The 13,406-nt window shown below is 41.9% G+C and overlaps 3 protein-coding genes across 11 annotated transcripts in view; 2 read left to right on the plus strand and 1 right to left on the minus strand.

Annotated features, from left to right (window-relative positions):
• LOC106610235 (type II inositol 3,4-bisphosphate 4-phosphatase) overlaps positions 1–4,280 on the plus strand; it is a 188,340-nt gene extending 184,060 nt beyond the window's left edge. For 8 of the 9 annotated variants that reach the window (XM_045722771.2, XM_045722773.2, XM_045722775.2 and 5 more), the window contains one exon: positions 718–926. In XM_045722771.2, the coding sequence (XP_045578727.2) occupies positions 718–901 (184 nt within the window). In that variant the 3' untranslated portion in view covers positions 902–926. Of the gene's footprint in view, positions 1–717; positions 927–3,117 lie in introns of those variants that run through there. The other variant, XM_045722772.2, reaches the window with a different exon arrangement.
• Positions 4,281–4,403: 123 nt separating this feature from the next.
• Positions 4,404–6,893, plus strand: LOC106610233 (uncharacterized). The gene has a single exon (XM_014209452.3). It carries the CDS (start codon positions 4,654–4,656, stop codon positions 5,398–5,400), a length of 747 nt encoding a protein of 248 aa, XP_014064927.1. The 5' UTR covers positions 4,404–4,653; the 3' UTR covers positions 5,401–6,893.
• On the minus strand, positions 5,768–13,076 carry LOC106610234 (uncharacterized). The gene is made up of 6 exons (XM_014209454.3): positions 12,197–13,076; positions 11,114–11,208; positions 7,127–7,244; positions 6,922–6,969; positions 6,503–6,655; positions 5,768–6,258 (listed from the first exon to the last, which is right to left on the minus strand). Exons 1-6 carry the CDS (start codon positions 12,254–12,256, stop codon positions 6,142–6,144), a joined length of 591 nt encoding a protein of 196 aa, XP_014064929.1. The 5' UTR covers positions 12,257–13,076; the 3' UTR covers positions 5,768–6,141.
• Positions 13,077–13,406: the final 330 nt, after the last annotated feature.

Genomic DNA, 13,406 nt, shown 5'->3' on the forward strand with positions numbered 1-13,406 from the left:
CCCCGAGCTGACAAGGTACAAATCTGTCCTTCTGCCCCTGAACAAGGCAGTTAACCCACTGTTCCTAGGCTGTCATTGTAAATAAGAATTTGTTCTTAACTGACTTGCCTAGTTAAATAAGTATAAAATGTTCATGAAGTTTGCTTGACTATCTCTCTGTCATTACATTTACTGCCACTGTTCCCTTATATTATCCAACATCTATGTCTTGTTTAAATATTGACATAGTCTGAACCCAATTGTACATTCTAACTGCACAATGGTCTGGTTTCCCTATGGCTTGTTCTGGATATGTGGGGGTAAGGCTTATCACATTTCCTTAAGTTTTGGGTTGAGATCTTTAAATGTCCCTTTCTGTTGGCTACATGAAATAAATAGGTGCAACAGAACGCATCCAAAGCTTTGTCAAAATAATTTTCAAGTAAATAATTGAAAGAGGAGAGATCCACATAAATGATCGTGCCTGCCTCTACTCGCCCCCTTCATACTTCAACTCCTCTACTCATGTGGGACTTACACTCTTCCATTCATCTTTCCATTTACCCATTCATCCATTCATCTTTCCATTTACCCATTCATCCATTCATCCGTCCGTGCCTGCGTCTGTGCTTGCTGGTTGTCTTTGGCCCATGTCAGGGGTCTCTCCTTTACTAACCCACCGGTTCTTTCTGTCTATTCTCTGTCTCACCTCTTCCACCTCGCCCCCTCGCCCTGCAGTCGGCTCACCCAGGGAGAAGTAGTGTGTCAGTGGGATTCGGACCCCGAGGCGGCGTGCTCTGTAGCGGAGAACAAGCCGGCCTCGCGACACTTCTACCCCATCGCCCTACTGCTTGTCAGCTCACACCTGCTGGTCGTGTGGTTAATTTTAAGTCTTGTTTTTCTGCTTGCAAAATATCAATAAAGTTGCTGATGATGCCATGTACTAACCTTGTGTGCGTCGGGTGGTGATTTTTGTCTGTGCAGCTTGTTTTTTGGGAGGGAGGGAGTATGGAATTTGTGTGATTTCATTGATTTTGCTTTGAAAGGGTAATTGGGTGGATACATGATTTAATTTGTACAATCAAACACAAGCTTTCGACTGTTAATCCGACTAGCAGGCTTGAGGATTGGATGGAATCGATTTAGAATGTAAGGGATTAAGAAAATAAATTCTCTCCGCTAAGACATATTAGCTTTCTCTATTTTCACAGATACCATACTGTTGAACCTTGTAGGCTTTTTTCTCCCGTACCAAAAGCATTGGCCATAGAATACTATCAGAAGGACTGGAGATAAACAGTTATCTCTTCATGTCAATGACAGAGAGCTAATGTTCCGAGAGCTAGCATTGCGTTCTGGTTGGCTGCTCTGGCACAGATACCAAATGTGCCAACAGCGTAACTGAAGCCGATCACACTGTTACACACACCAGTGTAAACTCCAAGCAGCTTGATGGCAGGTTCGTCACATAACCTCCAGTTCACCCCTGTCAGTTGAGGGACCCTCCTCTTCATAGAGACTGTGATTGATTTACTAAGATTCTACATTTAGTAATGTACTACATCTCTTCAACGATTCCTATGTCCTCTGGAATAGTGGAAGTGGAACCCCCTCACTCTTCTTCCCCACTCCAGTTATCTCCCCCTCTACTCTAAAGTAGAGCATAGTAGGATTCTGATGAGCAGGGGAAGAATAGAGCCGTATAAATCAGTGATATGCTCCAGGACACTTCAAAAGCAGTTATTTTCTCTCCCGCCGCTAGACTGCTGTAGGAGTGTTTAGGCGGTTAGACTGCTACTGTTATTCTGCCTCTAAAACAGCAACTACAGCACAACAGATGTAGGAGTGATCCCAGAATGTAGGAGTTACCCCAGGAAATAGGAATGATTCCAGAGTGTAGGAGTGATCTCCGCTAACAGTGTAGGCACAGTGCCCAAACGTTTCTCAGTCTTAACCTGTCAGGTATGGGATGTTTACAGACTGGAGGGAGGGAGGGAGGGAGATTCAAGAATGAATACACTGGTAAAATCCAAACAAGTTGACAGAATTTGAAGAGGATTAACTTGGACATGCTGCCAGGTATGGGATGTGCGCTACCACTGACTGAGCAAACATGGCTATGGACCGTTCTGAATATATGGAACGGATGCATGCAAGAATTTGGCTATTTACATTGACTGGAAATAAATATAGATAGGCGTCATTTAATTTATCTTGGTCTGCGAATCGCTTTCTCCAGCTGGCTACACTGAGCTCTGACACCAAACATCATAGTTTCTAAAATGAAGTACTGCAAGACAGCATTTCAAACTAATATAGATATATATATTAGTTTGAAACGCTGTCTTGATAGATAGTATGGGCTGATATAGGCAAATAATGTTAGATAGTCATGTAATGAACCACGTGAGAATTTCTGGTATAATGTCCTCTATCTGCGGTAGAAGGGGGCACATTTTGATCTTGCCTAGGCTGCAGAATTGCTGGGACTTTGTTTGTTTGTCCCTCCCTAGACGTAGTTTGACAAACCCAGTTTTTAATAATAATTTGCACGGGCATCATGTTGCACCAAGAGCTCCATGGCCATTGAGAGGCCATAGTATAAACGGATAAGGAGAGTAAGCTTGTCCATGGTGGTCTGCAAACCCACGACCTTCCAGCTCGCGATCAAAATCCCAATGTTGCCATGTAACTCTCTCGAGGTGAAAAACGGTTTGTCAATCTGTGTATCTAAGGCTCTGGTCTGTCCTAGGAGTGAGGGGAAAGGTAGGAATGTTCTCTGCTATACTTTGTTTCTTTTTTTGGATAGAGGGAGGGTCACTTTTTTCAAGCGTTCAGGGAGGGTCAGGTGAAAATATATTTGGACTAAATTAGGGTCATCCAATTGTATTTCAGAGAGGTCCGATTTTCTCGATCAATCCCTTATTATTAATAACTTAGTCCCTTACCTTAGCTGTCCTACAGGTAGTACTTATTAACTGTTGTCTGTCTGTTATCTGTTTCCCATCTGTCCGTCTGTTACTCGGGTGTTGGTTGTTGTTTTCCATACTCAAAACCCCCTTTTTGAGAAAATTATTCATAATTTCATTTCATTCTTCTTCCCTCCTTTTTGTCATCATGGCCACACCACCGAACCAGGGAGGGATGTCGGATTGAGAATGTGCAAAAGAATATTAAATGCCGGAAGTATGCCTTCAACATGCTGCAGCTGATGGCATTCCCGAAGATCTACCGGCCGCCGGAGGGGACCTATGGGAAGGTTGACTCCTGAACCCAACCTATATATAGGAACTAAGATGGCTACTCCTGATTCTCCACCCTCCACAGGGAGTGTGCATGTGCACATTTTGGGAGAAGTGTAGGGAATCAGGATACAACCGGTGTAAAAACAAACCAAATGATTCCCGGCGTAATCTAATCCAAGCAGAAAATATAGTAGCAATAGAAATAGTCTGTAGCCATGCACTGAAGGTCCAGATGTAAAAAATAAATAAAAGGTTGTAGGTGTTTCTGATATTGGCCATGTTATGCAATGTTGCTGGGACACACTGTTTTGTACGAGTTTTAAGTTTGTCCGTATTTCTTGTTCAGGTGTTGCTTTGTCATTTTCTTCTTCATTGAGTCATCGTTTGTAATATCTGCGACGTGTGTTGCTTGCCAATTGAGCATACTTTCTCGTGCTCTGTTTCTGAAATGCCTTAAAGGTTAGTCACACTGGCACAAGTAACACAGTAACTAATTTGCATCAGACAACATGGCTTGAAGGAAGCCTTGAAAAGGTTCTATAAGTTCGAGAAAAAGCTGAACAGACTTTCACGTTTAGCTTGTTGTTCATGTTCCCTCAGGTCTCTTTTGTAGAAGGCTGTCTGTCCCTTAAGGAGCCTAAGAGAGCTTACTGTAAATATAATTTAATTCCATGAATATGTTCTCCTCTCATTCTCAATCATGGTTGCTTTTAAGACCACCTCATATTTCTTTGTACAATAATAAACTCAATCGTAATGTGTCTCTCAAAATATGTTGAATTACTTCCATATCTATCACTTGCTGTATATAACTTTGTTTAAAAATATTGTTTTCCATTATTTTCCCTCCACAATCAGTCAATTTTTCAAACCATAACCCCTTTGTATCATAATATTTATTTTTATATCCTTTTTTAATCAGTTTTTATGCTTTATTCAGGGTCACTGTCTTGGATCCAAAAGCATCCAAGGCTCTTCCTGTATGTTAAATATCTTTGTTTGCGCTTTGCAATGTGTTGCATTCCTGTTTACTTAATTAAAATACATTTGATTAAATTGCTTGGGATGGATGTTAATATCTGTGTTCATCTTTTCATAATGTCTGTATCTTATTAGGGCAATGGATGTTGATCTCTCTGAGGCAGGAATGTCCAAATAAGAACACGCTCACGCGCACACACACATGCCACTCATTCTCCCTTCATTGTTTCCTAATAGGGAACTGATCTACTGAGGTAGTTCCCTTTTTCACAATATTGGCTTCCAACCAGTTCAATGACTCTCCAGGGTTAGAAAGGGGTTTGTTACATTATCTCAGTCAGTTGCTAATATTACAAACCCTTATCATCTGAAATTCCAACACTGCTACATGGGGCATTCCAGAGCCTGAGCAGCAGCTTTAGAAAACTCACGGGCAATTGGCTGGAAAATGGACTCCTGGTGTATCACTGACGAAGACATGGCGGAGGTCAAGAAGGAAGCGTTAGAGCGTCTGCGTCCGTACCTCTGTGAGAAGCTAGTGGCCGACCGCCACCTGGACTACCTCCGGTCCAGGAGGGTCCTTACGCGGGACGATGCCGAGGACATCTGCTGCAGGGTGGGGAACAGCAAGAAGACCGGTAGGATGCTGGACTACTTAGCCGAGAACCCCAGGGGCCTCGACTACCTTGTGGATTCCATACGCCGAGTGAGGACCAAGGACTTTGTCATCGGGAAGATCACCAGCGAAGTCGAGGCGGTGAAGATGGAGAGGAGAGATGCGGCCATCTTGTCAGCAGCAGGTAGTTCTTCGCCGGTCTGTATATGCAAAGAGAGAACTCCCTTTGTGTCGTTTCAGAGTGACAGTACTGGATACAAAGGCAGTAGTGAAGCACAGTCCATCCAAACCTCTCTGTCCAACTCCGAAGACAAGTGGAGTCAAAATGAAGCATCCTTTTCCTGGAGTGCCCTTCCTGAAGGAGTTAGTGTGTCTTCTCTACCCAGTCTCCCAAAACCAGGACAGCAGGGCGCCCTTTCAGTGCCCCTTGAGGACTCCGAGCCCAGGACCTTAGAGTCTGAGAGCAGTGACCAGTTTCACACCCTCCTTTCCTTTCCAACCCCCCTCTGTGATGAAGTAATCCAGAATGTCTGGATTCAAACAGACAGGTTGGATTATATGGGGACAGTAAAGGGTTAGGTTTTATTGTTTCATAACTGTACATGTCATCGGTATCATTTTACATATCATAAAAGTCTACAGTGAATCCACGAGATGTGGTTTCTAACACGTTTGTTCTAGCAATAAAATGTTTTACTAAAAACGTTCTGTTATTGAAATGCAAAAAATCCTGTAGTTCTCAATCAGGAAAGAAACAGAACTATTACAAAATGGATGTGTGCCAGAAAGTTGTACTGGAGAGCTTTAGTTTCATATCTTCATCTGCTACACTATCAGGAAATGGAGCAAGGCAGAGCTTCCTGTTTCTTTGTGGCACAGTCCCCCTTCATGTCCCTATTTAAACTTCTGTCAGGCACCCATATTCTAGGAAATGATCAAATCAACATGTTTTCTGGGATTTTATTTTGATTCAGGATGTGCAATTTTGACATACTGACGAGAACTCTTCAAGGGAAACTAGTTAGGGACAGTTAGTGTGCATATGACATGGATGATAAAACAAAAACATGTAAAGCTCCAAATAGGCATTTCAATAAATGTGTTCATAAATATGACAAAAGTACAGATGTAAAAGTTATTATATTTGATTATATACAAAAATATAAACAGCTAGCTACATTTACACTTGAACTGAGAGGTAATATACATTTGGACACGAGCACTAGCTGTTACTCTGCTAATTTCTTCACATACTATCATGACCAAAGGTAGAATAACACACACATGACATTTTTTGCTACGTTATTTATGAAGAACAATTTAAACACTTAAACTGATAGTTGTCCCTATTTTCTCCAAAAGGCGCTCCAGGTTGTAGAGGAATATTGTGGAGTTGGCAACTCTCTGTGCCTCACACGGTGAGCATCCAGAACTGTTCTGTAAATGCAGAAAAAAGAGAAGCAATACAATTGACATTTAGATGAAAACAATATTCATTGGAAAGCAGAGTGACATTGGCATTCAAAATACTGTTGCTGCTAATCAAATGAATGCCAATCAAAAATGTATTGTTCTTGAAGAATTGGAAGTATGGAGCGTCAGGACTTTTCACGACACTACATTGCTGCAGTGCCGTACATATTTGGGATAAACTTCAGAACTTATTTAAAGGTTGACTTACATATTGGTGTTCATGTTCTTCCAATTTGTTTTTCCGATGGTAGATGGATGTTTTTATTTTGTCATGGTAGTCATCTGTGACCTGCATGTCCTCGATCAGGACAACCTCCAACTCCAATAAATAACAGTGCAGGAACTTAAAGATGCAGTTGTCCTGGGGAAGAACAGAACCACAGTATGTGTTACAGTATATACACAGACTATAAAACATTGATCTGGAAATCTATAAAAGTATGCAAAAGAGGTATGTTCTAATCATGGCATTACAAACAGGGGCGGACTGGGACCAGAAATCGGCCCTGGCATTTCTAACACACTGGACCCTTTTTTTCCATGATGCCCCACACTGCATTTTCAAAGGAACAAAAATAAAAAACTGTCTGTGTGTTCTATTTATTGCATATTGCTACAAGAACTTACATCGTAGATGTCATCATTGGTAGGAGCATACAAACAGGCATCTGATTTCTGACAAGAAAGAAAACCACAGTTGTATGAATAATTTTTTCTTATCCTTCAATGTCACACACATGTTACTAGTCCTTTGTAAATTCCCCCTTTACCCTAATTTCACACCAAACGCGCCATACCAGGACCACAGGATATTCATTAGCTGTAGTCTTACTTCTATGGTACTTTTCAAGTTTAGCAACTCCCACTGAAGCTCTTCAACGTCGCCTATTGACATCCCGTGAGTTTCAGCAGCACCAGCAATGGGCAAATGTGCAGTGGCACTCAGGCAGCTTTAATAGAAGAACTACGGATGAATACAGGGATGATACACAACGTAACACACAACACAATGAACTAATATGTCCTTAGTTTATTTTGTTATGATTGTGGTAATCTCTTTAAGGTATTTATAAGTCGTATGGTTAAAAAGAACATGTTGAAATTGTCAATCAGGAGTCTGAAATAATACAGGTTGTGACTTTAATCCAAGCTGTATCACAACTGGCCGTGATTGGGAGTCCCATAGGTTGGCGCACAATTGGCCCAGCGTCGTCCGGGTTAGGGTTTGGCCGGGGAAGGCCGTCATTGTGAATAAGAATTTGTTCTTAACTGACTTGCCTAGTTAAATAAAGGTTAAATAAATACAAAAAAATGTCAAAAAGGCATGTTGGTATTCATATTTTTATTAGGGGTGCACAAATCAGCCCCTCAAGTTCCACTTGCTGGTTCTTGTTTCTCCCTGGTCCCTAATTGATTAATGTACAGTACCAGTCAAAAGTTTGGACACACCTACTCATTCAAGGGTTTCTTTGTTTTTTACTATTTTCTACATATATGAAATCATGTAGTAACCAAATAAAGTGTTAAACAAATCAAAATGTATGTTATTTTAGATTCTTCAAAGTAGTTACCCTTTGCCTTGATGACAGCTTTGAACACTCCTGGCATTCTCTCAACCAGCTTCATGAGGTAGTCACCTGGAATGCATTTCAATTAACAGGTGTGCCTTGTTAAAAATTAATTTGTGGAATTTCTTTCCTTCTTAATGCGTTTGAGCCAAGGTAGGGGTGGTATACAGAAGATCGCCCTATTTGGTAAAAGACCAAGTCCATATTATGGCAAAAACCACTCAAATAAGCAAAGAGAAACGACAGTCCATCATTACTTTAAGACATGAAGGTCAGTCAATCCAGAAAATGTCAAGAACTGAAAGTTTCTTCAAGTGAAGTCGCTAAAACCATCAAGCCCTAACATGAAACTGGCTCTCATGAGGACCGCCACGGGAAAGGAAGACTCAGAGTTACCTCTGCTGCAGAAGATAAGTTCATTAGAGTTACCAGCCTCAAATTGCAGCCCAAATAAATGCTTCACAGAGATCAAGTAACAGACACATCTCAACATCTCAAGAAGAGACTTGCTTGGGCCAACAAACATGAGCAATGGACATTAGACCGGTGGAAATCTGTCCTTTGGTTTGATGAGTCCAAATTTCAGATTTTTGGTTCCAACCGCCGTGTCTTTGTGAGACGCAGAGTAGGTGAATGGATGATCTCCGAATGTGTGGTTCCCACCGAGAAGCATGGAGGAGGCGGTGTGTTGGCGCTTTGCTGGTGACACTGTGATTCATTTAGAATTGAAGGCACACTTAACCAGCATGGCTACCACAGCATTCTGCAGCGATACGCCATCCCATCTTGTTTGCGCTTAGTGGGACTATCAGTTGTTTTTCAACAGGACAATGACAACACACCTCCTTCAAGACTGTTGAAAAAGCATTCCAGGTGACGCTAGTTGAGAGAGTACCAACAGTCTGCAAAGCTGTCATCAAGGCAAATGGTGGCTACTTTGAAGAATCTAAAATATTAAATATATATTGATTTGTTTAACACTATGTTAGTACATTATTTCATATGTGTTATTTCATAGTTTTTATGTCTTCGCTATTATTCTACAATGTAGAAAATAGTAAAAATTATGAAAAGCCCTTGAATGAGTAGGTGTGTCCAAACTTTTGCCTGGTACTGTAAGTCATTGGATGATGCACTTGCTCACCCAGGTGTCATTAAGTGTCTGACTGAAGGAATACCAAACTGTGGCCCTCAGGACAGGAGAGGTGCACCCCGGCATGTATGTTTGAAGCATTCAAATTCCCAAATATATACTGCTCAAAAAAATAAAGGGAACACTTAAACAACACATCCTAGATCTGAATGAAATAAATAATCTTATTAAATACTTTTTTCTTTACATAGTTGAATGTGCTGACAACAAAATCACACAAAAATAATCAATGGAAATCCAATTCATCAACCCATGGAGGTCTGGATTTGGAGTCACACTCAAAATTAAAGTGGAAAACCACACTACAGGCTGATCCAACTTTGATGTAATGTCCTTAAAACAAGTCAAAATGAGGCTCAGTAGTGTGTGTGGCCTCCACGTGCCTGTATGACCTCCCTACAACGCCTGGGCATGCTCCTGATGAGGTGGCGGATGGTCTCCTGAGGGATCTCCTCCCAGACCTGGACTAAAGCATCCGCCAACTCCAGACAGTCTGTGGTGCAATGTGGCGTTGGTGGATGGAGCGAGACATGATGTCCCAGATGTGCTCAATTGGATTCAGGTCTGGGGAATGGGCGGGCCAGTCCATAGCATCAATGCCTTCCTCTTGCAGGAACTGCTGACACACTCCAGCCACATGAGGTCTAGCATTGTCTTGCATTAGGAGGAACCCAGGGCCAACCGCACCAGCATATGGTCTCACAAGGGGTCTGAGGATCTCATCTCGGTACCTAATGGCAGTCAGGCTACCTCTGGCGAGCACATGGAGGGCTGTGCAGCCCCCCAAAGAAATGCCACCCCACACCATGACTGACCCACCGCCAAACCGGTCATGCTGGAGGATGTTGCAGGCAGCAGAACGTTCTCCACGGAGTCTCCAGACTCTGTCACGTCTGTCACGTGCTCAGTGTGAACCTGCTTTCATCTGTGAAGAGCACAGGGCGCCAGTGGCGAATTTGCCAATCTTGGTGTTCTCTGGCAAATGCCAAACGTCCTGCACGGTGTTGGGTAAGCACAACCCCCACCTGTGGACGTCGGGCCCTCATACCACCCTCATGGAGTCTGTTTCTGACCGTTTGAGCAGACACATGCACATTTGTGGCCTGCTGGAGGTCATTTTGCAGGGCTCTGGCAGTGCCTCTCCTGCTCCTCCTTGCACAAAGGCGGAGGTAGAGGTCCTGCTGCTGGGTTGTTGCCCTCCTACGGCCTCCTCCACGTCTCCTGATGTACTGGCCTGTCTTCTGGTAGCGCCTCCATGCTCTGGACACTACGCTGACAGACACAGCAAACCTTCTTGCCACAGCTCGCATTGATGTGCCATCCTGGATGAGCTGCACTATCTGAGCCACTTGTGTGGGTTGTAGACTCCGTCTCATGCTACCACTAGAGTGAAAGCACCGCCAGCATTCAAAAGTGACCAAAACATCAGCCAGGAAGCATAGGAACTGATAAGTGGTCTGTTGTCCCCACCTGCAGAACCACTCCTTTATTGGGGGTGTCTTGCTAATTGCCTATAATTTCCACCTGTTGTCTATTCCATTTGCACAACAGCATGTGAAATGTATTGTCAATCAGTGTTGCTTCCTAAGTGGACAGTTTGATTTCACAGAAGTGTGAATGACTTGGAGTTACATTGTGTTGTTTAAGTGTTCCCTTTATTTTTTTGAGCAGTGTATATTCCAATAGCATGAAATCAAGTGTCAAACCCACTATGGGCACCATAAAAATACAGAGATTTCCCAGTGCGCAATAGTGATGTAATGAAGACATAACAACTTTATTAGATTTACCCTCAAAGCAGTAAAATGAATGATGTCATTTCCCGGCTGTTTAATAAATGAATCGTAATCTTAGCAATGCACTTGACTCGTGAAAGTGTATAGATACGAGAACCTCACGAATGCTGAAAAGTGCATGGCTTGGTGTCATACAATCGGATTACAGGGAGCATGGAGGGAGTTCCAGTAAAAGGAATGCATGCATAACAGCTACGCTCCCGCCCATGCAAAGTTAGCTACATTTCAAGCTCTCTGTAAAAACACGTACATCAGAAATGTAATCAAACTGCTGCTGCTGCGTGTTTCAAAAGGTGCTATACCTCAATATTAAGAAGCAATTCCAGAGCTCAATGTTCAGACACTGGTGTTGATAGTAATGGAAGCCCCAGAAGAGACAGATCCATCGCAGTCTTTTCTAGAAACAATCACACAAAAAGAAGACACATTGGAATGTCTTGTTCAAAATCCACATGAAGTTTTTTTTCTAGCGCTGGTCAACGTCCAGAGCAAGACGTTATCCTCAAGCTGGATCACAGCCAAAACTATGTGAAAGTGAAAGTATATTAACTATTGACAGCTTCTGGGAGAAAGTAACTTTTTTTATACATTCATTGGAAAATAACAGAAGATCATACAGTTCTGGCATTTATCACTAAATATTCTTAATAAACCCGTTTTTAGATGGTAAATCTGAACGTTAACACAGAGTGAGCTTTCTTGTTGAATTTCTGAAATGGTAACAATGTTTACTGGTTAGGGATAGCTTCTCTTAAAGTCACAATGGTTATTGTAACTTTACGAGTCAGATACTCTCCAGATCAAGGCAAAATAGTCTACTAGGTGTCTGGTCTACAGACTACAGATGTGTTACTTCCGCACCAAGTGGTTTAAATGTAATTTACCATTAATTACCCATAAATCAATTGTGCCAAGTGTCCCGTGTGAGGACAAGCTATTGAAAGAAACGTGTTTTCAACCAAAAAAATACGCATTTTCAATCTCTTTTTAAGTCAATGTCAGTAGGCCGGATGAGTCATCACAAGTCAACAATCTATTTCCAAATTCCTGTGATAGGTTATACACATAGTGGCAGTGTGCCATACATGGACTATGTTTCATAAAGAAGCACTTCGATCCGATAATTTCACTGTGTGGCTAAATAATATGACAGAAGGCAATGTAAAAAAAAAGCCGTGGTTTAGGCTAAATACATTTACTCGCCACGCATATGCATTAGGCATACAATAAAACAAGTTTAGAAGTCAGACTGTCGCAGGAACTCCCTAGAACCTTTACTTTTTAGTGATAACCTTGTAGCCTGTCAATTATCCAATATTGTACCCGAACATAACCTATACGATGTAGGCTAATGGTAGACAATTGAATATTTGTAAATTGCATACCCTTGTCCTGCGCTCCAATAAACGAATGCAAAAAAGGAGCACTGTCAAAAAACCTGTCATCAGCGTTGTTCGCTGCCCCCTAGCAGTTAGGGCAAAAGCCAAGATCACATTTTAACATTATCCGAGAGTTATCCGTTTCATGTGTCGTAAATTCCAACCATTCGTTATTATGACAAGTTCCCCGATAAAAGAAACGTTTGGCTCAAGTATTGCACAAGGACATAAACGCTGTGCCCGCTCCCTGAACACATGGTGTGCGCAATGGCGCTCTCATCAGCGCTGGGTTTGCTGTAGCCTAAATGTTGCACACACCCTCACAAAATCGCCATTCTCACATGGAAGCGGGTGTTTAATGTCAATCCTCAAACTTCTATGAATTACCATTTAATTCAAATTACCTCTAATACTGTAAATATTTCACTGTAATCCAATTATACCTTGCAGTGAAAGAACGTCGAAAAAAAGACTATATGAAATTCCCGGAGATTACGCAAAGAATGTCTCCATTACTATAGTGTTTTAGTCCACTAGAACCTGTTCTTAAACCCGGCTCAAGGAGAGTAAACATTTAGTACCCACTCATATACCACATCTGTATTTGTTGATGCCTGTGATGGATGGCTGCACAATGCGAATCACAGAGTTCCCAAGTATTCCCACGCATAAGAGAGAGAAACATTTGATCGTATACAAACGTAACAAGGTTTTAAATTATGTTTTAGTCAAACATTATCTGTTTGGGCTTCATGCAGTCAATTTGCCTTCTACAAATTATTTGTATTATGTTCCGGCCCCCCGACCATCCGCTCAAGAAAGAATTCAGAAGAAAAAAATCGTCCCGCGGCTGAATCTAGTTGATGATCACTAGTGTAGGGTTTGACCATTGACTGGAGGTAGATGGGAGTGGTTGATCGCCTGTCATGCATTTTAGACTTACTTATCATTCAAATATGTATGACTACCCATAACCAAGTAGCCTACATCTGATCTGACACTACATTACACTGACAAATCCCTACTCAAACTATCATTGTAGTGCCATTAGAGTAGACTATTGTATACAAAAATGAATCTACAATTAACATAGGCCTACAGAAAGAGCATAACGTTTATTGAGGTTTTAGATCCTATTGACTTAGCAGTGATAGGGCAGCTACAGCTTCCACACAAAGTTTACAGATTCCAGACCTGCCAACCTTGAATAAGCCTA

The sequence above is a fragment of the Salmo salar genome, chromosome 08, assembly GCF_965601325.2.
Source record: "Salmo salar chromosome 08, fSalSal1, whole genome shotgun sequence".
NCBI classification, from domain to species: Eukaryota; Metazoa; Chordata; class Actinopteri; order Salmoniformes; family Salmonidae; genus Salmo; species Salmo salar.

Bases quoted from the DNA above. Each gene is read 5' to 3' on its own strand.
- LOC106610233 (XM_014209452.3), top strand. From the start codon at position 4,654: ATGGACTCCTGGTGTATCACTGACGAAGACATGGCGGAGGTCAAGAAG.
- LOC106610234 (XM_014209454.3), bottom strand. From the start codon at position 12,256: ATGACAGGTTTTTTGACAGTGCTCCTTTTTTGCATTCGTTTATTGGAG. The intron at 7,245-11,113 runs GTATAGCACCTT...CTTCTATTAAAG, and splicing joins AATTGCTTCTTAATATTGAG to CTGCCTGAGTGCCACTGCAC. The intron at 6,656-6,921 runs GTAAGTTCTTGT...GTTCTTCCCCAG, and splicing joins CCAATGATGACATCTACGAT to GACAACTGCATCTTTAAGTT.